The sequence below is a fragment of the Vitis vinifera genome, chromosome 18, assembly GCF_030704535.1.
Source record: "Vitis vinifera cultivar Pinot Noir 40024 chromosome 18, ASM3070453v1".
Classification (NCBI taxonomy): Eukaryota; Viridiplantae; Streptophyta; class Magnoliopsida; order Vitales; family Vitaceae; genus Vitis; species Vitis vinifera.
The window spans coordinates 2,918,010-2,941,322 of NC_081822.1; the positions used below are offsets into that span (position 1 = coordinate 2,918,010).

The 23,313-nt window shown below is 34.6% G+C and overlaps 4 protein-coding genes and 1 non-coding gene across 9 annotated transcripts; all 5 read left to right on the forward strand.

The window, feature by feature from the left end:
* Positions 1–987: 987 nt before the first annotated feature.
* TRNAM-CAU (transfer RNA methionine (anticodon CAU)) lies at positions 988–1,072 on the forward strand. Its single transcript is given in 2 exon segments — positions 988–1,025; positions 1,037–1,072. It is a non-coding gene; the product is annotated as a tRNA-Met (tRNA).
* Positions 1,073–2,391: 1,319 nt separating this feature from the next.
* LOC100252368 (filament-like plant protein) lies at positions 2,392–10,247 on the forward strand. Of its 5 annotated transcripts, none has more exons than XM_059734861.1 (7): positions 2,392–2,527; positions 3,138–3,261; positions 3,798–3,874; positions 3,992–4,154; positions 7,799–7,991; positions 8,160–9,520; positions 9,614–10,247. In XM_059734861.1, exons 4-7 carry the CDS (start codon positions 4,044–4,046, stop codon positions 10,016–10,018), a joined length of 2,070 nt encoding a protein of 689 aa, XP_059590844.1. In that variant the 5' UTR covers positions 2,392–2,527; positions 3,138–3,261; positions 3,798–3,874; positions 3,992–4,043; the 3' UTR covers positions 10,019–10,247. The 5 variants fall into 5 exon arrangements, with proteins under 5 accessions (XP_059590844.1, XP_059590843.1, XP_010664206.1 ...); XM_059734860.1 differs by lacking the exon at positions 2,392–2,527 and adding an exon at positions 2,689–2,949; XM_059734862.1 differs by lacking the exon at positions 2,392–2,527 and adding an exon at positions 3,418–3,515 and having other exon boundaries at positions 2,957–3,261.
* A 373-nt stretch (positions 10,248–10,620) lies between these two features.
* LOC100245393 (photosystem II 22 kDa protein, chloroplastic) lies at positions 10,621–12,377 on the forward strand. The gene is made up of 4 exons (XM_002285821.4): positions 10,621–11,118; positions 11,214–11,327; positions 11,662–11,908; positions 12,000–12,377. The coding sequence occupies exons 1-4, from the start codon at positions 10,912–10,914 to the stop codon at positions 12,242–12,244; spliced, it is 813 nt and encodes a 270-aa protein (XP_002285857.1). The 5' UTR covers positions 10,621–10,911; the 3' UTR covers positions 12,245–12,377.
* A 1,401-nt stretch (positions 12,378–13,778) lies between these two features.
* Positions 13,779–15,881, forward strand: LOC100250521 (uncharacterized protein At4g08330, chloroplastic). The gene is made up of 2 exons (XM_002285820.4): positions 13,779–14,451; positions 15,261–15,881. Exons 1-2 carry the CDS (start codon positions 14,369–14,371, stop codon positions 15,670–15,672), a joined length of 495 nt encoding a protein of 164 aa, XP_002285856.1. The 5' UTR covers positions 13,779–14,368; the 3' UTR covers positions 15,673–15,881.
* A 1,728-nt stretch (positions 15,882–17,609) lies between these two features.
* Positions 17,610–19,800, forward strand: LOC100262628 (esterase). Its single transcript, XM_019216816.2, has 5 exons — positions 17,610–18,055; positions 18,288–18,497; positions 18,585–18,754; positions 18,903–19,167; positions 19,278–19,800. Exons 1-5 carry the CDS (start codon positions 17,794–17,796, stop codon positions 19,541–19,543), a joined length of 1,173 nt encoding a protein of 390 aa, XP_019072361.1. The 5' UTR covers positions 17,610–17,793; the 3' UTR covers positions 19,544–19,800.
* The last annotated feature ends 3,513 nt before the right edge of the window (positions 19,801–23,313 follow it).

Here is a 23,313-nt window from a genome sequence, read left to right on the forward strand (position 1 = left end):
AAATATGTAGTAAAATGGGATTATATGAATTTGATTTTGACAATTTTATTTAAACTTTTAGAATATTTACAAACTCTCGAGTAATAAATTTATATTAACATTACGTGAATTTGATTTTGATCATTTCATCTAAAATCGATTGATATCAAATGAAAATATGCAAAGTCAAGTAAACCATCATTGAAATGATTCATTCAAAGAGCTAATACGATTATATCACATCGTTCTATGGTAAAAGCATGTTCTAAAAGTTATTTAAGACATGTCAAACTTTTTATGATAAAAAATTATTGTTTGTTCGTTCGTTTATTATCATTGGAATGTCATCTTAGGCTCGATCTAACATTACTATTTGTTTTGTCGTTTCTCTTCAATGGGACGTCATTATAGGTTCTATCTAAGTCTATTCATTTGTTCATTTGATTTGTCATCGTTGAGATGTCATCTTAAATTATTATATTTTAATAATTATTTTTCATACTCTTATAATTTGAACATAAATATACAATTTTGATACCAATTACTAGTATTTGACAGAGGTAGATGATTTTTTTTTTTTTAATGATAATTTATATCATATCTTACTTAAAGAGTTATTATTTTGATGACACATTTCACGCTCTCAGCTTTAAAAGCAACACTATGACACTCAATCAACCATCATCCTAATATATTTAATAAAAAAAGTTTTAAGAAAATTTTATTCATAAAATAAAATGACTCGTATTAAAATAATCATGGAACATGCGTTTTGTATGTTTTTTTTGTCTTAAAGCATCAAATATGTAATTCAAATCGAGTTGTTGTTAAAAGTCGTTAGCTTAATCTAAATTAAAATATTTTACATGTCACCCTAACATATGGAAGCCATTAAGTCATTGAAAGATTAGACTAAATTGGACCCAATGAATAAAATTTCAAAAATGAGTGTTTCCTTCTTTTCTTTTTGTACTTTGTTAGTTATAATGTTAAGACCCGTGACAACATGGGGTGGTGGCGCAGTTGGCTAGCGCGTAGGTCTCATAGCTTCCGAGTAATCCTGAGGTCGAGAGTTCGAGCCTCTCTCACCCCATCTTTTTCATTTATACACTCAATCACATCTCCGAAAACGTCAATAAAATAAGATTGATTTTAATGATTTGATCAAATTTAATTTTAGTAAGAAACAATTTATTTGAGCCCGAAAAAGGCTTTCAATACATGGTAAAACAAATATTTATAAATACTGTCATTAATTTTTTTTTTTATAAAAAATTATTCCAAATATATATATATAGTGATTTAAAAAAAAAAAAAATCATATATATATTTAAAATATTTATTATTTATATAAAGTATAAACAGTGAAAAAATAAAATCTGAGGGAATGAAAAGATTGGGTGGGTATGGTAGAAAAGGACCCATGAAGAGGGAGGCACATGTACCATACTTTTGACTTTAAATATCAATCACTCCTCTGACACAACTCTATGCAATATGTTGCATTTTGCAAAGGGAAATTGCAATCGACCCACATCTAATAATTGCTCGTGCACCATTCTTATGGTGGACCCCCACATTTTACACGTCGGAAAACATATTTAACAGAATTTTCAAACTTTTTGATATTATGATTTAAAAATATTTTTTTATTTTTAAAAATATAAATTTATTTTTAAAAATTCCTTTATTGTTGCTTTTTTATAAATAATTTTTAAAAATAAAATAAAAAATAATTTTTAGAGAATAAGTAGAATTATTTTTGCCCATTTAAAAAAAAACGTAGGTTCATCATTTTTTTTTAAAATTTGGTTTTTTTAACTTAAAACAAGTTTTAAAAAATATAGTGAATGGAAGAATTTGTTTTCAAAACATATATTAATTTTTTAGAACAAATTTAAAGTGTTTTTAATTTCTTTTTATATAAATTATTGATTAACAATTGCAAATATGGAAACTGAGAATTTCTGTGTTGTATATAAATATAAAGTATTTTCATAAAAAACAATTAAAAAAAATTTCCTTTTCATATTTAAATTTACAAATAAATTTTTTATTCTAGGAAATAATTTACAAGAACATAAAAAAAAAAGGAAAAAAAAAAGGGCATGTTACCGCCGAGGATTACTTGGTGTGAGCAAATGGGTACCCTATGAGTTCCATACAAAACGTTTGTTCTACGTAAGCCTCCTAAAATCCCACTTTTACTTGGCTTTCTTCGTAATTCACAGCCTCACATGGGTACAATGGTCGATGAAAAAAAAAAAAAACAGAAGTCTGACATTGAAATTGGTGATTGGTAAAAAGGAAAATTCTGAAAAATGGTAATCAGTGGATAATGTTTTTGTCAAATTTTAGTTCATAAGGAAGCTCAATAATAACAACAACACTACCAATAATTGGAGAAAATAAATAAACCAGAGACACCCAATGATTTGGAGGAGAGATGTCCATCAGGAAAAAAAAAATCCAGGGCCCGCCCACATGACAAAGCCATTATCTCTGGATCATCCTCATCAAATGGGAATGTTCCTCACAGCATTTTATTGTAATTACATAAATTTTGTGGGAAAATTGCATGACCCATCTTCATTCTTCTTATCTTTTTTCAATGATTATCTCATTTGTTGAATTTATTAAAAAAATAAATTAAAATATCCAATTTCATGAAGGTTGTGGACCTGGTTATAAATTATAATGATCTGCGGGTCAGGCTGCAGCTCATTGTAGTGTTTGAGAAAAATATGAGCACAGATCTCAAAGAAATGCGTCAAGCCCAACAGCAGAGCCAGAGATGGCCGGACAAACAGTATAAGGGAGGACATAGAAAAGGGGAAAAAGCAGAATACTGGGAATAGTTTAATATTAGATTGCTACAAAAGATCCCTCATCCATGGGCGGGAATAATTGAAGCTGAATTTCAAAAATGGTTAATAAAAATAGAAGGCTGAAAAGTGTACAGTATTTAAGGTCTCATTCCGGGCTCACAGCTTCATTTATTCACCATCACATGCTCTCCTGCCTTTCCCCCTTTATATTCGATAAAAAAAATGGAGTTTCTAAAGCAAAAAATAAAATAAAAAAAGAACCAAAAATAGAAACCCATTATCGGCAACTTGCTATCAGGGTTCCAACTGACATTCTACAGATTTTTGCAGAGTTGCTTTGTGGCTTTTGATGTCTTCAGCGATTTGAAATCTGAACCCGGGTTTTTGGTTTTGTTTTTTCATTTATTGCTGGTTTCAATCTGATCTCTGGGCTGGTTTTGGTATCCAGTCAAAGGTGGTTTTCTCTTGGGCCTTTCTAACTTATATTTTTTATTTTTTATTAGTATTATTTTATGCATTGAGCTTCTGGGGGAAGAGTCAGGAGGGTTCTGTGCTTCTTAGATTTGATGAGGAGCTCCATTTTATTGGGTGTTGTTGATTTTTTTTTTAGTTCTATGTCTCGTGCTTGAATGTTCGCCACTGTTTCATTGATTCTGGTTTCATCCGTGTGGAGGATTTTTTTTGGAAGATTTAATGAGTTTTCAGCAGGTGGGTAGTTTCCCTTTTGGATATTCAAGTAATGGGTCTGTGGGGATTTTACAGTTCAGAGGGGTTTCGGAGACCATTCTTGGGATTGAATGTTTGGTTGGTCCTACCAGTCCCTTTGTCTTCAACATGTGTTTTGTTTCTGTTTTTCTTCTGGTCTCTTTTCTTTTATTGCTGTCTTAAAATGTTGCGGTTTTCTTGTTGAGAGTTGAATGGTGATTGGCTGGATTTGAATCAAAGCTGAAAGGCTGATAAGCTAAGTTATCTCTTTGCTAAATGTCTCAGATTGTTGAAGAGGAGGTGTTTTGCATATTTTTTTAGGGTCTGGAGTTTCGTTATCCCATGAGTAGCAGCAGAAACTGGTTTGGATGCACATTTTATGCTTTCATGTTTGATTTCCTGTTATTTGAAAGATTTTTTTTTTTTTTTTTTGGTAGGTTTTTATTGAACTGTGGTGACATGGGTTTGTGAATGTGCAGATGAACACTCTGTGATGTGCTAGTTGGTGTTTGATTTTTGAGCTTGTTGGAGATGGAAAAAAGGAAATGGCTGTGGAAAAGGAAGTCTTCTGAGAAAAGCCCTGGTGAGACTGAAAGTTCTGGATCAATATCCTCCCACTCTGAAAGATACTCGGATGACCAGGTTGGTGTTTAACCTTCCCCACAACATTTTTCCTCTTGATTCCCCTTTTTGCCTTGGGCCTTTGGTTTGCTTGTGTATGTCTGGTTAGGAATCCATTAACCGGAAATAGTCTCAAGCATCCTTTGTTGTGCTTGTTTCATTATGTTAGAATAGTTGCATTCGGCTCTTTCTGTTGAGCTAACCTCTTAATGGAGGTTGCATATTCTGGCGAATTCAAAAGTTTGACAATTTCCTCTGTGAAACCCTGCTTTTCATAGAAGTTTTCTTTTTCCTCCTTATAAAGAGTTTGAAGATTGAAGTTGCAGAGTTGAATTTTGATGTCAATTAAGATACACGGAAGCCATTATTCTTTGGTGGGTATTAGTTGCCCGGCTGTCCTCCATGTTTTCCATTTTTCCAAATTCCTTCACTGAACTTGCTCTGTTCAATCATGCATGAGAGAGAATAGGACCACTGGATTGTCCCAAGCGGGTGGACTTTTCTGGTTTCTGTGGAACCACTACAACTTCTCGTGGGTCCAAGTCCTTGAGCAATTCAAGTTGCTCCTATCTCTTGCCTAATAGGCTACCACTAGAGCACATCATCCCTATAAAAATCTGGCATTTGGGTCCTTAATATAAATGATAAAATGCCACAATGTGTTCCCAAGAAATCTCATTTTATTGTGATTAACTTCCACGTTGAAATTTGTCTTTGATTGAAGACATTGAGTGACAATATTAACAATTGCAAATGTGTCTTATTATGGATGTTTTATATGATGTCCAAGACTTGTCAATCCCAAAGACCTCTCTGTTTAAAATCCCAAGCATCAATTTCTTTCCCAATGGAATGTTAAAAGATGCTTTGGCCAATAAGTTTAAAGGGGTAAAGAATAAAAATCATCTAACTAGGTTTCCAGCTTGCATTTTATGTCACAAGTGTAGGTAGGTTCTGGCATATCTAGGGTCTCTCTGTAGCAGAGTGCATTGCATTTGCACCTTGTTAGAGCAGCTCAAATCTCATGGCTAGACATGGCTTGTTATAGGCCCTAGTTACAAGGGTCCTGTTAAATAATTTCAACATTACTTTGATTTTTGACTTATGGATACCTGGCCCAATGTACTGAGCTTTAAAGACAAATAATCTTCTTGTTTCACTTGGGAACAAAAAGTCCTAGGTTTGAGTCTCAGGCTTATCCAAAACATAGGTCTTGGGAGAGGGTTCATGTATATGTGGTTTTCTGGGTTGGGGCAGGGCTAATGGAGTTTCTGCATTATAAAAGAAATTATTCTTGCTTCTAGAACTTAATTTTTTGAGATTGAGAACTTTGCTTTTGAGATGACCATAACTGGTTTCCATTTTTGTGTAGTCCACATTTGATCTCAGATTTGATCCTTTCGATATTATAAAATCAAATTCTTGTTGTTTCTTGAACTTAATTTCTTGATATTGGGATCTTTTGCTTTTGACACAAGCATAACTTGTTTCAAATTAGGATCATTTTTTGTGTAAGTCCACATTTGATCCTTTCTAAGCAACATTGGTAATGTCTTCTGAGCTACTACTTTCAGTTCATTGAGGATTTATCTCCCCTTGAAATTCACTCAATATTTTGAGTAGTTGATCCTAAGGCAGTGAGCTCTGCTGGAACATGAAACTGGAAATGATAAGCAGCTACTCCTATCAGCCATTTAATGATGTACTTGTGTTGGTTCTGACAATGAAGTAGTATCCATATGATAGGCCTGTGGCTATCAAAGAGAAAATGGATTTAAGTGTATCTTTTGTTGAAACTCCTTAATACAGTGCTGTGGCAAGTAAAAAGAGAATATGAGCAAACATATAAAGAAAATTGCTTGAACAGTTTCTCTTAGCTGAAATGCCTATGGATACTACACATTCCCTCTTGAGATACCGACTTCAAAGTCTCTTTCAACTTCTTTGTCTGAATCAGCTGTTTTCAGTCTTGCCTGAATTGCCTGCTTCTTTACATTAGCAGTACCAAGGTTTTAAAATGCAACCTTTTGGATGAATAGCACCTTAGAAGGGCTCCAAGTTTTATCTTCCATTTATCCTAGCACCACACACAAGGACAAAGAAAGAAAAACTAGAAGTAAATGAGTACATACAGTCATTGCAAGCTTGATGGATCTGTGGAAAATTTACAATGCTAGGCCTCCTGTCAAAGGGTTTACCCAATGTAGATGTCCGGCTTTTACTAGTGAGGGACCTTCAAACAGGAGTTGGGAGCAATATGAATTCCAATTGAGTGATTTGAGAACTGTTTTAAAAATTGTTGCTAAAGAGGTCCTTATTCTCTCTCTGTTGGCAGTTCTTAGAAGCAGTCAGTAAGATGTGATTATGTGAATCACTTTTTTACAATAGGATGAGGCAAATATGATCATTTCTCCTGATTCTGGTGTTGCTGGCAATGGGGAAAAGTTTTATAGACTCGGAAGACATTTTACATTGGTTGAAGCAGTTTCCTACAGTGTGATCTGAAGTTATGATTAACTAGCAAGTTTCCTGGAAAGAACTAAAGTTTTTCTGGATAACTCTTAGCATTTGGGGAGGTGGGAGGAAGTTCTGGAGTCACATGTAAGGATGTACTTGCAATTTTCAAGCTTGCATGCATGGTTTCTTGGTAGCTTCACTGGTTTCCAACTAGAAGGAACTTTTGGAGCATTCATAGAGGAATTTAATTGTAATCATAGTTGGATTCACTTGATGTATCACTGCCTTTTCCCCTTCTGGATTTAGTGATGAATTTCAAGTAGTGAAATTTCCTGTTTAGTTATTAAATTAGAAATTACCAAAATATTTAAGTGAATGGTAGAATAATTGGAGGATTCTGCTTGTGGAAGAATGCTATGGCAATGTTAGGATTCCATGCTTGCCTACAGTTCCCTTATTTGCATTTCTGTTGGAGATCCAAGATACTCCTCTCAGGTTACTTGAGAGTTAACAGTATGAGCATACTATCATGGAGAATCATAGCCTTTGACTAAGCAATTTCCATTTCTTCACTATCATGTAAGCTGAATCTATTTGATGAGTTGATCTCTTTCCTCAAAATTTTAAGATCTCTGGAAACATCTATCTCTCTCCCTGATGCATATATATCTGTATTAATTAAATGGAAAGAGAACGTTCTTTTGTGTATGTGTTTGTCTTTCAAATGCATCATTGTGATATTTATGGTTTACAAAAACTTCAACTTCAAAGCTGCACTCATAAAAAACAACTCATTATACTGCAAGTTACATATGAAACAAAATCTGTGTGAAAATAAACTTCAATGCAGTATCCAAAAACCACCATTACTTTACTTTCTAACTGAATTTTCATGTGTACTAACAGGCATATGCTAGATGCATTGCACATCTTGATACAATGGGTCTTCCTTTGTACATACAAAGACATCCTTGGCAATGTCAAGACTAAAAAAACAAAATTTGGAAACTGTAAATGATTCATAGAATTCCTCAGTTCCAGCATTGATTGGGAACCTTGTTCCAAATTTATGTCTTATTTCACTTCAATGCTTCTTCTAGCTACTCCCCATCAATCTGATGGTCAATGTTCTCATTTTATGGATTCAAATTCTTATTGGGTTGTGTAATGTTGGCTCTGATTAACCCTTTATCTAATTACTGGAGTAGGATGGATTGAAGTCATCTCCAAATCATAGCACTCAGTCACCAGAAGTTACATCCAAAGTTGCTACCAGTGGTGATGAAGTTAATGATAATGTGAAGAGTCTGACAGAGAAATTATCAGCTGCTCTTTTGAATGTTGGTGCTAAAGATGATTTGGTTAAGCAGCATGCCAAAGTTGCTGAAGAAGCTGTTGCAGGTATAGTCGTAGTAATGTTTTGATACAATTTTACATGCAGAATTTTCATATGGAAATGGATTGTTTGCTTGATCAGTTGTCAGAATGACATTGTAATTATTACTTTGCTGTTCTTCCCTTCTGTAATTACGTTTTTTTTGGTTAAATTTTTTATTATTTAAATGATAGGCTGGGAAAAGGCTGAAAATGAGGTGGTGGTTTTAAAGCAACAACTAGAGGCTGCAGTTCAGGAGAACTTAGTGCTAGAAGATCGAGTGAGCCGTCTTGATGGTGCCATCAAGGAATGTGTTAGGCAGCTAAGACAAGCAAGGGAGGAGCAGGAGGAAAAGATCAGCGAAGCAGTGGTGAAGAAAACCCGTGAGTGGGAATCCACCAAATTTGAGCTTGAGAGCCAGCTTCTTGAGCTCCAAACACAAGTAGATGCTGCTAAAGCTGAACCTCCTGTTCCTTTTGACCCAGATCTGTGCCATATGCTTCAGGCTTTGGAGAAACAGAACTCAGCCCTCAAGTATGAGCTCCTCTCTCAATCTGAGGAGCTTCAGGCTTTGGAGAAAGAGAACTCAACCCTCAAGCTTGAGCTCCTTTCTCAATCTGAGGAGTTAGAGATTAGGACAATTGAGAGAGACTTGAGTACCCAAGCAGCAGAAACAGCTAGCAAGCAACATTTAGAAAGCATAAAGAAGGTAGCAAAGCTCGAGGCTGAGTGCCGAAGGCTAAAGGCCATGGCTCGTAAATCATCTTCAATCCATGATCATAGATCTGTTGCTGCTTCTTCACTTCATATTGAATCTCTCACTGATAGCCAGTCTGACAATGGAGAGCAGTTAAACATGGTGGATATCAGTCTCCACCAGACTAGCAGCTTTGATGTGAATGATTGTGAACCAAGTTGCTCAGACTCATGGGCATCTGCCCTAATTGCTGAGCTCGACCAATTCAAGAATGAAAAGGTTGTTAGTAGAAATCTTCCTGCATCATCCATTGAAATTGATCTCATGGATGATTTCCTTGAGATGGAGCGACTTGCTGCCCTGCCCCAGGCCGAGCATGGAAGCCGTAGCCTTGAATCACAAGCTGTTACCAACCAGACCAGTAATGAAGATAGTTCATTGAGAGCTGAGCTTGAAACCATGACTCATCGGATGGCTGAATTGGAAGAGAAGTTGGAGAAAATGGAAGCAGAGAAAGCTGAATTGGAGATAGCTCTAACAGTAAGTCAAGATTGTATTGAAGCATCCAAAATTCAGTTGAGAGAGGCTGAGATGAAGTTGGAGGAGATGCAAAAGGAGCTCGATTTTGCAAATGAATCAAAGCAAGCCCTTGAGTCTCAACTCATTGCAATGGAAGCAGAGGCTAGGACCATGTCTGCAAGGGTTGATTCCCTAGAAGCAGAGATAAAAAAAGAGCATGCTATGTCAGCAGAAATTGGAGTCAAATGTCAAGAATTGGAGGATGAACTACTGAAAAAGAAACAAGAACTCAAGTTTCAGCAAGCTGCAAGCTCAAATAGTGAACGAAAGGTGAAGCAGGTCAGTCATTCTCTGAATTGCTCATCTTCTTTTCCATGTCAATCTAAAAGAGGCAGGATATAAACATTCCCCTGGTATAACATAACAATGCAGGAGGAGCTAGCCATTGCAGCTGGAAAACTTGCAGAGTGCCAGAAGACAATAGCATCTCTGGGGAAGCAACTAAAATCTCTGGCAACACTGGAAGACTTCCTGACCGATGCTGGGAACCTAGCAGACTTCTCTGGAAAATCAGTGATTTCTACAGCAGCAGGTGGAGAAACATGGCAGTTGCATTCCAATGACACATTTTTGCCTAGAAGAAGTGCTGATTCTTCCAACATGAGTGCTGAGATTTGTGGTCCTTCAATCAATGGTAACAATGGGAATTCATTCTCATCTTTGTCCCTCTCAGCTTCATCCATAAATCATCTCGGCTCCGATAAAACTCTTCAAGGGTTTGGAAACCAGTTGCCTCCAACTAGGAGTAGGAGTGGGATTCAGCTACAAAATCATTGATGGTACATGGAAAATGGAAAAGAAAAAACCCAAAAAAAAGAAAAAGAAAAAAAAAAAAGAGGATTTTGATTTTGCATTTGTAAAACAGAGATTTAGTATCTGTTGAAATAGGAAATTGGTGATTGAGTCCGGTGTTTAATGGGCAGTTGTGTTCATATGGATGATGGTGTCTTAGAATTTTGAGAAATTAGAGAAGGTTTCAATCACAAATTGCATTTTTACTTTGTTTGTGGTTGGTGTTACTTATTAAATCTCATGTGTTTTTTTTTTTTTTTAAATGCATTTTTTATTATTTATTTCTAAAATAAGAAAATAACATTGAAATAGTAATATTTGTAAAATTTTAAAAATTATTTACTATTTTTTTAAAAAAAAATTATCATCTCATGTTTTAAAATAGATAATTACTTGTGATAATTTAAATACATATTTAATTAAATTTATAAAAAATAAAAAATTACTTATAATACTTCTCAAAAAACACCTAATAAATGATTTTTTTTTTCAAAAAAATAGATCTAAAAAAAATACTTTTTCCATTGAAAAATAATCATTTTGAGAGGATGATGAATAATGACGTAATGTTCAAAAATATTTATGATTGAAATTGGGGTGCCAAGGGCCAGGTGGACTAGGTTGGGTTGGAGTGACTTAGTGAGAACCACCCAAAGCACACACTGAAACCTCACTCCCAAACACAAAGTACACACCGACGTGGGCACTTTAGTTACCCTTCACACCCTCTCTCATCCTATCCACATCTCTCAGCTCTTCATTATACTTCCATTCCCACCTCTCAATTCTCAAAATTTAGCTTGACGAACACAGAGCTAGAGCAAAGGTTACATTCATTTTCCCAAGAAAAAAAAATTGTATTTTAAACCTCAGGCGCCATGGCTCAGACCATGCTGATCACTCCTAGCGTTTCCGGGCATTCAGTGCTGGATTTGAAGCGACAGCCTCTGCTTCAGAGACTCAGGCCCAAGCCATTCTCCCACCTTCTCCTCCCTCCACTTCCCACCTCTTCCTCCACTTCATCTCCTGCATTTACAACTCTTGCTCTCTTCAAATCAAAGACCAAAGCCGCTCCTTCAAAGAAGGTCCCATCTCCATTTCCTCAATCATTCTTTACTATTATTATTATGTCTCAATCTCTGGGTTCATTATTAATTTCTTGGTATTTTCCCTGTAACAGGTTACGAAGCCGAAGCCACAGGTTGAAGATGGAATATTTGGCACCTCTGGTGGCATTGGCTTCACCAAAAAAAATGAGCTGTTCGTGGGTCGTGTTGCCATGCTCGGCTTTGCTGTGAGAAAATTTTCCTTTTCCCATCTATTTTCAGCTTCTTAATTCACTGCTTTTACAAGTAATTTTGTGGTTAATTAGCTTAGTATTGAAATCAGTAGAATCTAAATTGGAAGAAATGATAGACGTACTCCAGATTTGATTATTTCACTAAACGACATAGCTCCTTCTCGTAGCTTCTCTTGTATGTACACGTGTCCGTGTAAAAGCCATACATAAAACAATAATCATAGAAAGAAATCATAAAAAGTAATTTGAAAAATTCTATTTTTTGTCCACTTCCAATGGAGGGCCATGTTAATGGGTGATTTGAGAGAGTTATGTGGGAGCATTGCAGGCATCCCTGTTGGGTGAGGCAATTACAGGGAAGGGAATCCTAGCACAATTGAATCTAGAAACTGGAATCCCTATCTACGAAGCTGAGCCACTTCTCCTCTTCTTCATCCTTTTCACCCTGCTTGGAGCCATAGGAGCTTTGGGTGACCGTGGCCGCTTCGTTGATGATGACCCTCCAACTGGAATTGAGGGGGCAGTCATCCCTCCCGGCAAAGGCCTCAGATCAGCATTAGGACTCAGGGAAGGAGGTAAACTAATACGCCCTCAATACATACATTTTTATAGAAGTAGTACTGCTGATACATGTATTCTGAGCTTCACTTTTCATTGTTGTGTAAGGTCCTCTATTTGGATTCACAAAGTCGAATGAGCTGTTTGTGGGAAGATTGGCTCAGTTGGGCATCGTCTTCTCTATAATTGGAGAAATAATTACAGGGAAGGGAGCTCTGGCACAACTGAACATCGAGACAGGAGTTCCGATTAGTGATATCGAACCCCTCGTCCTCTTCAATGTCATTTTCTTCTTCTTTGCTGCATTGAATCCCGGGTCGGGAAAATTTGTGACAGATGACGAAGAGGAGTAGATTCTTGTTTGTGTGAACAAGACTGGATTTACAAGCAACTTCTTTACATTCTACGTTCAAGCATGTATCAAATAATGCTCTATTTTGTTGCCTAATCTCTCTTCCTTTGAAATGGCATTTTGCTTTCTCTCTCTGTTTTAATTGTGCACCGCTTCCTTTACCTGATAACCCCAATTGGTTTGGAGTTGGAGTAGACCCAAATATATGTATGCAAAACCACCATATCCAATTTTTAGTTAGCTGCACATGGGGGTGGGTTGGAGGAAAGGGTAAAAAATATCTAGACCATGCACATGCATTCTTTGGTCATGGTCAAAATAGTTGTGGTGGTCTGAGGCAGATTAAATCAAGGGGCAAAAGCACCACCCCTCTTGGCACTCAAAACTTAATTGCCTTTATTTATTTATTTATTTATTGTTGGTATATGATTAATTATATGTATCAATCAAAAGATTTTTCTCAACAACTTGCTGCTCTCACTCTCAATGATCCAAATGACCAATCTTTTATGCTGATATGATAAATAAGTAAATAAATTAATGAATAATACATATTAAATCATATCACGAGAGTGATACTATTTATGTCGGAAATGAAAATAAATATATCAAAATTTTAAATAATTATATTTTTGAAAAAGTTGTTCATTTTCATTCTTAATCAGAGATGATAATGGGACAAGATTTTTTGAATGTGTGCCTACTCCATCCTCAATGGGACGAGTATGAAATCTAAATAAATAAATTAGAGGTGAGTTTGAGATTTTTTAAAACTCAAAATTGGTTTGGGTATTTGCTTGTCTCATTTTATCATATTCTGATTATATATAAAATTAAATTAAATTAATTTTTATTTTTTTATTTTTAATATATAATAATAAAAATAAAATAATTTTTAATAAAATAAGTTATAAAAAATTATAATATTTTAATTATTTATAATATTTTTTATTTTAATGTAATTACATTTAAAAAAATTTCAAGAAAAAAAGTTAAACATAATGAGACGAATATGAGAAATTCGTATACCACCCTACCTGGTTTAAATTTTTTTAATAAGATAAGAACAAAAATTATTTTAAATAAATGAGTCCGAGTTGAAATGAGGGTAACCTATTTTGAACCCACTCCATTACTATTCCCACGATCCCACAACAAAGATTATTATGAAAAATGAAACATTTAATTATAAAAATATCCAAAATCAAATGCATAATAGCAATAACAATATACATATATATTATACAACATTTGTTATTCTTTTATTTGTATAACCACCATTCTTTCTTATATAAAAAATAATAAAAATTAATGCTTCCACCTCTTAATCATCAAAGTTTTCATATCTAATAAAAAGGAATTGAGGTATAAAATATATATATATTTTTTAATTTCAAATTACTACAACTTTGACTTGATCCAGTAAGGATGTAATAACGAACTCATAATTTATTCGAGCACAAATATACCTTTTCACGTGAAGCAAGTCAAGTAATAATTGAAATACACATAATAATTAAAAATTAAACAGTCACCAAGAATCAGATACATGAAGAGTCCAGGATCAGTTTGATTCCAATTCATCAAGACTCGGCTGAATCAATTCAGCTTCCCCACACGTTTGCAGCCACGTGGGAAGGATCATGCCTGGCTGTTCCCGTGAGAAAAGACTATTAGAAAAAGAAATGATCGTGAATGCATGCACCTACCGGCAAATCATGGTCATCCAAGGTTTCTAAAAGAGTGGTGGATGGGGAAACGCAATCCTAACCGTCCACGTACGAATCTGTCATTAGAGAGAAGGACAAGTGTCCTGTAAAGGGAACAGCATCTAACATTAAATTATTCATTTGGGGGTCCGCTGGTCGTAAGCAGAGTAGAGGAAGGAAGGGACCAAGAAAAAGCTTCCGATCAATCTCAATCTCTCCGTCCCCCTCGTCACCGACCTTTTCCGTAGATTCCCCAAAGCTCAGTAAAACCTTATCTCCAACAAGGAAACACGTCTTTGTGTTTCTCTCGCAACCGATTCACTTCTGTGGAGTCTTCTTTTCTGGATTTGGGAAGAACGGTTACAGTGTCTAAACCCCGCTCTGAAATCTGAATCGCTTCTGCCTTCTGATAATATATGGAGAATTCGATGGTTCTCGCCCACGAAACTCAACCTCATCGGGACTTTTCTGCTTCTTCTCTAAGAGATGTCAGTTACAGGTACTCTCTCTTTCTCTTTCTCTCTCCACTGACCTGACTCTATGAATGAATTATCCTCCTGGTTTGCTGGAATTTGTTTCCCCATTTTAATATTGAAAATTTTCGGATGGAATGCGCACTGGTAAACTTCAAAATGTGATTTTTATTAAGGAATCGCTTTCATTTATTATTGTTTTTTCTGCTGCGGAATAATTGCTAGACCACTGCTAAGTGAATATTTGCCCTTTGTAGTTATATTTGGAATTCGAGAAGTAAAAATCTTGTGGATTTTGCTTTGAATTATCTCCCAAAGAGGAAAGAGAATCATTAATATGTCCCCTTTCGCCAGGCTTTTAACACTCAGTTCTGAATCTGAATTGTCTTGAAAGGAAAGAGAAGAAACTGTCAGGCATGTATGATGACTGACCTAGAAAACGATTCAACCCAGAAAATAGGTTTGGCAGAAGAATTGTCTTGAAAAATTTTGAGAATTTTTTTTTTGAAAACATTGCTAAAAAATTTCCTTTCCTTATTTTGTTCATCAAGACTGAGGAGTCCAAAAATAACTTCTCCATGATTACGTTGATTTTTGTTTTCCCTTTTCTTGTTGTTGTCAAAAAACCGACCATAGGTTTTGAAAAATTGTTTTCTTCTAGTTTTGGGTTTACCGCTGAAGAAAGCAGTCTTTGGATTTTCTATAATTACAAACCGATAGCAAACCCAGAACCAGTCAATTTGATTTGTCAAGAAGCGATATGGTATAGAAATGAGTTTATTTATGGAATATTTATAATTTGGAGGTGTGGCAATAAGATGTATGTTTGATGCAGCTGTGGTTCTTGTGGGTACGAACTAAAGCTTTGCTCCTCTAATCGGAACACAAAGAATATAGGCTCCAAATATGGGAAAAACATAAAACGCGGCGTCATATCATTTCTCCAAGTCGATGAGAGTAGATTTACCCTGGTTGATGAGTTCAAATGTATACCCTACTTCATCTCCAGGCACTCTTGGGGTTTGTTCTGCCACAGAACCAAACTTCTTTGCCGTAAGTGTAGCAACCATGTTGGCAATGCTTATGTCAGGAAGTCTCCTTACCCACTTGTGTTGGATGAATCGGATTCTGCCCCAGCCCCAGCCACAGCCACCACTGACATCTCCACTTGTAGAAAATATGACATTCGACTCCGTGCCCTGCAGCCCTCATCTTCTGAGCCCTCTGCCATTCCGCTTCTCACCTGATCTGCAGATTCAAACCAAGAATATTCTTATGAGGGACTGTATAGCAATTGAGTCCTTTGTTTTTGGTCTTGGTTTTCTGCTCTTTTGTATTACTAGATAGATGGTGAGTCGGTGACTTGTAAATATCAGTTTCCCAGACTGGATTATCAAAGTTTATTTTTACACTTCCAGTAACTTATAAATAACGCGGTCGATGTGATTTCTTGTCACTCAGATTGTGCCCTTGTTCTCACTGTTCTCTGTTAGCCATGACCATAATCACAACATATCCTTCTAACCATTATTCACATATCTTGCCCACTTTCCTATTCAATTTGGAAACTGGAAATGTTCAAAATTCAACAAACTTTCCTTCGCCACGCCCACAGTTTATGTCATTGGATCGGAGTTTTGGGTAAAAATAACCCATTTATTAAAAAAATATAACATCTAACTATTTTTTGAAACTTATATTCAAATTAACTTTTTTGGTGCCACGTAGGCGTCATGTAATTAAAAAATATATATTTTTTATTATTTTAGTTAAAGCGTTAGTTGGTAACTGAGGCTTCATTTTAAAACTAAAACTATAATTATCAATTGAGACTTCATTTTTGAACTAAAATCGCAATTGTCAATTGAGGTTTTAGTTAGTTTTTTTTAAAAAATTAAAATTTTAATTAAAAATTATTAAATTATAATTTATAATTGAAAATTTAAAAATATATTTAAATAATAAATTATTTATATTTAATCTTAAGAATCTAGTATTACTTCAACAAATATCAATTGATAAATAAAAGATATTATAAATAAATATTTTATTTATTGATAAATTAATAATCTTAAAATAATAAACTTATATAACATATAAATAATATATAAAATTGTATAATTTATTAATTTATGATACTTAATTTGTTATTTTTTAAGATATTAATTTCTTTGCATTATGATAAATTTATCTTTATTGAAATAATAATATACTTTTAAGCCGGAGTTGTTAATTGAGATTTCAATTATAATTTTTTTTTACTTTCAAATTTAATTAAAAACTATTAAATTATAATTTATTATTGAAATTAAAGATATATACTTTAATAATAAATTATTTATTTACTAATTGAGATTTCAATTATAATCTTTTTTTTACTTTCAAATTTAATTAAAAACTATTAAATTATAATTTATTATTGAAATTTAAAATATATACTTTAATAATAAATTATTTATATTTAAATTATATTTAAAATGAAGTTTCAATTACCAACTAAGACTTTAGTTTAAAAATGAAACCTCACTTAACAATTAGACTTTAGTTCAAAAATGCAATTGAGACTTTAACTAAAATAATAAAAAAAAATATTTTTTTTAATGATATGACGCTTGTGTGACAGCAAATAGGTCAATTTGAGTATAAGTTTTAAAAAGTGGTTAGATTTTATATTTTTTTTAATAAAGGGGTCATTTTGACCCAAATCTCATTAGATTAGGCATGCGGACGTGGGCGTTGAGTATGCTTTTACGTGCGAGTGTCTTGCTACCTTAGGCACGAAACCCTCCTCTTCCACTCATTTTGTTGCGGAAGGAGGCCAGGCCATTCTTATTCAAACAAATTAGCTGGGAACTTTGAAATCTTAAACCGTCGTAGATATGTGATAAACTAGTACACCTTGTATGAGATAATCTAATCCTGATTATTGCTAACATTGTCAATTTTAATCAGCTCCGGCCTGTATGTTGTTGGACCAGTTGCCCACAAACATGTAGTTCACATGGAAGTGGGTCCTGAGGTCAGTACCTGTTACATCTCCAACCACAAAAGAATTAACTAAAGATCAAATGTGCAATACGAGTACAATCAGTAACGGGGCAGTGCACTGACTCAATTAAATTATATGGTTTGACCATTAAACACTTTGAATTTCTTCATCACGTAATCCAGTGCACTGACTCAATTAAAATTTACAAGAAAATTATATGGTTTAACCATTAAACACTTTGAATTTCTTCATCACGTAATCCAAAAGTCTACGTTCTCACAGTATTTCTCAACTTCATTCAATTCCCTCCTTCCCCATTTTAATACCCTCCTCCTCCTCCTCTCTCTCTCTCTCTCTCTCTCTTTCTCTCTCTCTCTCCATGGAGTCTCCCAGCACCATCAGAGTTGCCACTTCTCTCTGCTATTTTTGCGTGCTTTTATCTTTTACTACCACAGTGATCGACCCTGTTGTTGCTTTGGAAAATTGCAAATTTCCAGCAATCTTTAACTTAGGAGACTCCAATTCAGACACAGGTGGATATGCTGCTGCCTTCTCTCAACCTCCCTGGCCTTATGGGAGGACCTTTTTCCGCATGCCAGCAGGCAGATTCTCAGATGGTCGCCTCATGATTGATTTCATTGGTACCATTTACCTTCTCTTTAAACCTATTTTCTGCATATCTACCTCTCATTGGCCAAGAGCCAGTGTTTATAAAATCGGTACAGGGGATAAGAAAAGCCAAATTCAGACATTCATTTTTTATTTCATTTTCCATCAAAATTAGAAAAAGGGCTAGGAAATGTACTGTTTTAGTCTAGGACTAACCAAAACTTGGCAGCATTATTGACTTGGTCAAAATTTACATGGTTTCAGCCAACAGTTTTGGTCTACCATTTCTCAGTGCTTATCTTAATTCTCTGGGGTCCAATTACACAAATGGTGCAAACTTTGCCACGGCTGCTTCTACAATCCGACTACCGACTAGCATAATACCTGCAGGTGGGCTCAGTCCATTCTACCTGGACTTGCAATACGATCAGTTTGTGCAATTCAAGTCCAGAACACTAAAGATAAGGAAACGAGGTAAATGATAATTTAACATTAATAGACGTTTTGTAGTGCATAGCTATATAAATGATATTTTTCTAAGTGGCTTTTAATGATTTTTAGGTGGGGTGTACAAGGACTTAATGCCCAAGGAGGAGTATTTTCCCAAAGCTCTATACACGTTGGACATCGGTCAGAATGATCTTGGTGAAGGGTTCTTTGCTAACAAGTCAATCCAGGAAGTCAATGCAACTGTCCCTGATATAATCAATGGTTTCTCCACCAATGTCAGGGTAATCCTTAGATTAGGGACTTCGATTTAATGTATGTTTTGAAGCATTTCCTTTCTGGGTCTCGTTTTTTCATAGCTTTTTTCTCTCTGTCACAACTTATTGCATAGTACTGAGACTATGTACATGAATGAATCACATGATGATGCAGCGTATTTACAAGTCGGGAGCAAGATCATTCTGGATTCACAACACAGGACCCATCGGCTGCCTCGCCTATATCTTGGTCAATTTTCAGGCAGCTCAAAGGGACAGCGCCGGTTGTTCAAAGCCTCACAATGAAGTGGCTCAGTACTTCAACTACAAGTTGAAGGAGGCTGTTGCCCAACTCCGGAAGGACTTTCCTTTAGCTGCAATTACATATGTCGATGTCTACTCTGTCAAGTATTCCCTCTTTAGCCAACCCAAGAAATATGGTAAGCCATATGATGATATATATATAGGAAAATAGTAGCTCGTGTCATCTAACTTTAACTCATTTATGCACCATGTTGTTAACAAATGATGCTTTTCTCATAATCTGCAGGGTTTGAGCTTCCACTTGTGGTTTGCTGTGGCTATGGAGGTGAGTACAACTATGGCAATGATGCCAGCTGTGGTAGTACCATTACTGTTAATGGTAGCCAAATTTTTGTGGGATCATGTGAGCGCCCTTCACTTCGAGTGAATTGGGATGGAGTTCACTACACTGAGGCAGCTAACAAATTTGTTTTTGATCAAATCTCCAGTGGAGCATTTTCAGATCCGCCTCTGCCCTTAAAAATGGCATGTCATAGGAACGCTTCATATTGAAGGCAGACCAACGTGCACTTCTGTTGGTATTATCATTAATGTATGCTCCTGGTTCTGGGTAATAAGTAATAAGCATCATGCATTGATCAAAGGGTAGCCTAAAATGTACCTTTCTTGTATGTAATAAGCATCATGCATTGATCAAAGGGTAGCCTAAAATGTACCCTTCTTGTATGTAATAAGCATCTAACTCAACAGAGTTAGTGTACTCATGCTCTCTAATATATTTGGCAAAGCCCATGTCCTTTATTGCAGAACCTGCACTTCATTTGTTAAATTATTATTGTTTCACAGACATGAATAAGCCTGTTTTAAAAGGAAATTGAGAGCAAAAATGAAAATAAAAATAAAAATGGGGCTGTGTAGAAAGGTGGGTGACGTGGGTCTAATTTAATAGTGACTTGAAAATATCCGAAGTATGATTCTTTGAAGATTGAAGAATCTTCATAGGGTGTTTACTTCAAAATTACACCTACCTTAAAAGTTTCCTTGAATTGAATTTAGCACAATAGACACTCATCAATTAAACCAACCAAGATATTGTTTTGATACATTTTTGGTTGTCTATTTTTAAAAATATAAAAATAATAATAATAATAACTTTTATCCAAAAATGATACTGAAAAAAAAAAACTTTAAAATTTAAAAATGAAAGATAAATTCATACATTTTATATAATATTTACTAATTTTTTTATTATTTTTATTTTAAAAATAGAAAATATAGAATGAATATTGTAATTAACACTAAATTTTAATATTTTTGATATGCATTATGGGGAAATGGACATTGATCATTTTCTAGAATGTAGAATTTTTATTTGCATAATGAAGCATAAGTTTTTGTTTGTATGTTAGCCAATACCTTACTTGTGGTGGAAAAGCCAAAGACACACATGACAAATTTCTATGAAACGTTATCTTCCAAGTTGCGGGTCCAAATATGCATGCTGTGTCGTGTCGAGAAGAATTAGCCAGGAGGCAACATGTGAGCTCCTACAAAGTCAAGGCCTCCATGAACGTGTTTGGAATTTATTTTCTCTAATATTATATATAAATTCAAATTTTAGATCTGACAAAATCTTCAAGCTCGTGAAAGAAACTAATAAAAACGAATATGAGACTAGAGTTAACTGCAAGGCTTTTAAGGTCATGTTTGTCTGATTTCATGCAGCCTTATCTTACTGCAAAGATCACACGTAAGTTTGAAGAAATTTTTGTAACTGAGCTTAAATATCACCGAGTCCTAGAAATTAAATTCAGTGGAAAAGTCCACCTTGTCACAGTATACAAATTTTTGTTCTCCCTTTTTGGATAATTACCCTTACAGGTAGGCTAGAAAAAATATGATTGATAAGGATGGGTATATTTAATAATTCTTCTTAAGGGTAGGGTGAAATTAAGATAATTTTTCTAAAGACCTTATTTTTTTTGAATGTCAATACTACCCTTAATAAGTGAAAATCAACAGCAAAATGTAAGATTTTTGTCGATATTGAAGAAGAAAAAAATCCAACACTTCAGGTTATGATCTGAAACCCTTTTCACAAAGCTTGTATTTTTGTGTGAATCTAGTAAGAAATCCATTAAAGGTAAGATTTTTTTATAAAAAAAAAAAAGCTGAAAAAAACAAAAATACGTCAGTTTATGCAAATAAATAAATAAATAAATAAGTAATTTAAAATTTGGATTGAAGGAACGAACTGTTAATAATTTTAACAATGTAGATCTAAAATATTATATCTGAAATATTGAATGAGGTTTTGAGAAAGAAATTACATTTTTTGTGTTGAATTTTTTTATTTTATTTTGGTCATATTGAAGATGTGTTTTTATTTTTAATTTATTTTTTGGGTGAGTTATTTGATATGATTATTATTGATTTCCATTAAAAATGTTTGCACTTTAGTTTTGTTGTTGAGACTTGCTTGACATGAGAGAAGAAAAAAATTTCTCAATTGTTTCATGCTTTTTTGGAACCACTTTGTTTGAGTATTTATGAACATATTTGGATTTTTATTGAAAACTGAAAATTATAATCAATTGAGACATATTTTATATAATAAAGAACAATATTTTTTGTATATTAGACATGTATATGCCAAAAAACTCATAATTGCCCTATTTTTATATAAAAAATTAATTTTATAGATTTTTTTTATACATCGACAACTTTATGTATTGAAATTACAATAGTGTATTTTTGTTATCTTTTTATAATTTTGGCTTGCAAAGATGCTTTATGATAGGAATACAACATGATAGCCTAGAAATGCTAGTTTAGTAAAAAACGAATTCAATATTTTGTCATTTTGGTATATTATAATGTATCGTAATGTTAATATTTTTTTCATTATAACTATATTGCATTTGTATTGTAATTATACTTTATAATTGTCAGGAGAGAAGGAGAGAAGATGTACTTCTCAATTGGTAAATGGACTTGAAAAATTCAGGGTAAATTGGTCTAATAAAAATGTAAGACCTTCATAAGAATTATCAAACCTACCAACGTTTTTCAGTAATTTTTTTCCCCAATCGGGTAATTTTCCCTTCCCTTTTCTTCTTGTTTTCAAAAAACCAACCATAGGTTATGAAAATTTGTTTTTTTCTAGTTTTGGGTTTACCGCTGAAGAAAGAGTCTTTGGATTTTCTATAATTACAAACCGATAGCAAACCCAGAACCAGTCAATTTGATTTGTCAAGAAGCGATATGGTATGGAAATGAGTTTATTTATGGAATATTTGTATTTTGGAGGTGTGGCAATAAGATGTATGTTTGATGCAGCTGTGGTTCTTGTGGGTACGAACTAAAGCTTTGCGATCCTCTAATCGGAACACAAAGAATATAGGCTCCAAATATGGGAAAAACATAAAACGCGGCGTCATATCATTTCTCCAAGTTGATGAGAGTGGCTTTACCCTGGTTGATGAGTTCAAATGTATACCCTACTTCATCTCCAGGCACTCTTGGGGTTTGTTCTGCCACAGAACCACTTCTTTGCCGTAAGTGTGGCAACCATGTTGGCAATGCTTATGTCAGGAAGTCTCCTTACCCACTTGTGTTCGATGAATCGGATTCTGCCCCAGCCACAGCCACCACTGACATCTCCACTTGTAGAAAATATGACATTCGACTCCGTGCCCTGCAGCCCTCATCTTCTGAGCCCTCTGCCATTCCGCTTCTCACCTGATCTGCAGAATCAAACCAAGAATATTCTTATGAGAGGGACTGTATAGCAATTGAGTCCTTTGTTTTGGTCTTGGCTTTTTGCTCTTTTGTATTACTAGATAGATGGTGAGTCAGTGACTTGTAAATATCAGTTTCCAAGACTGGATTATCGAAGTTTTTTATACTTCCAGTAACTTACAAATAACACGGTCGATGTAATTTCTTGTTCTCACTGTTCTCTGTTAGCCATGACCATAATCACAACATATCCTTCTAACTATGATCCACATATCCTCTTTCCTATTCAATTTGGAAACTGGAAAAGTTCAAAATTCAACGAACTTTCCTTCGCCACGCCCACAGTTTAGGTCATTGGATTAGGCATGCGGACGTGGGCGTTGAGTATGCTTTTGCGCGCGAGTGTCTTGCTACCTTAGACACGAACCCCTCCTCTTCCACTCATTTTGTTGCGGAAGGAGGCCAGGCCATTCTTATTCAAACAAATTAGCTGGGAACTTTGAAATCTTAAACCGTCGTAGATATGTGATAAACTAGTACACCTTGTATGAGATAATCTAATCCTGATTATTGCTAACATT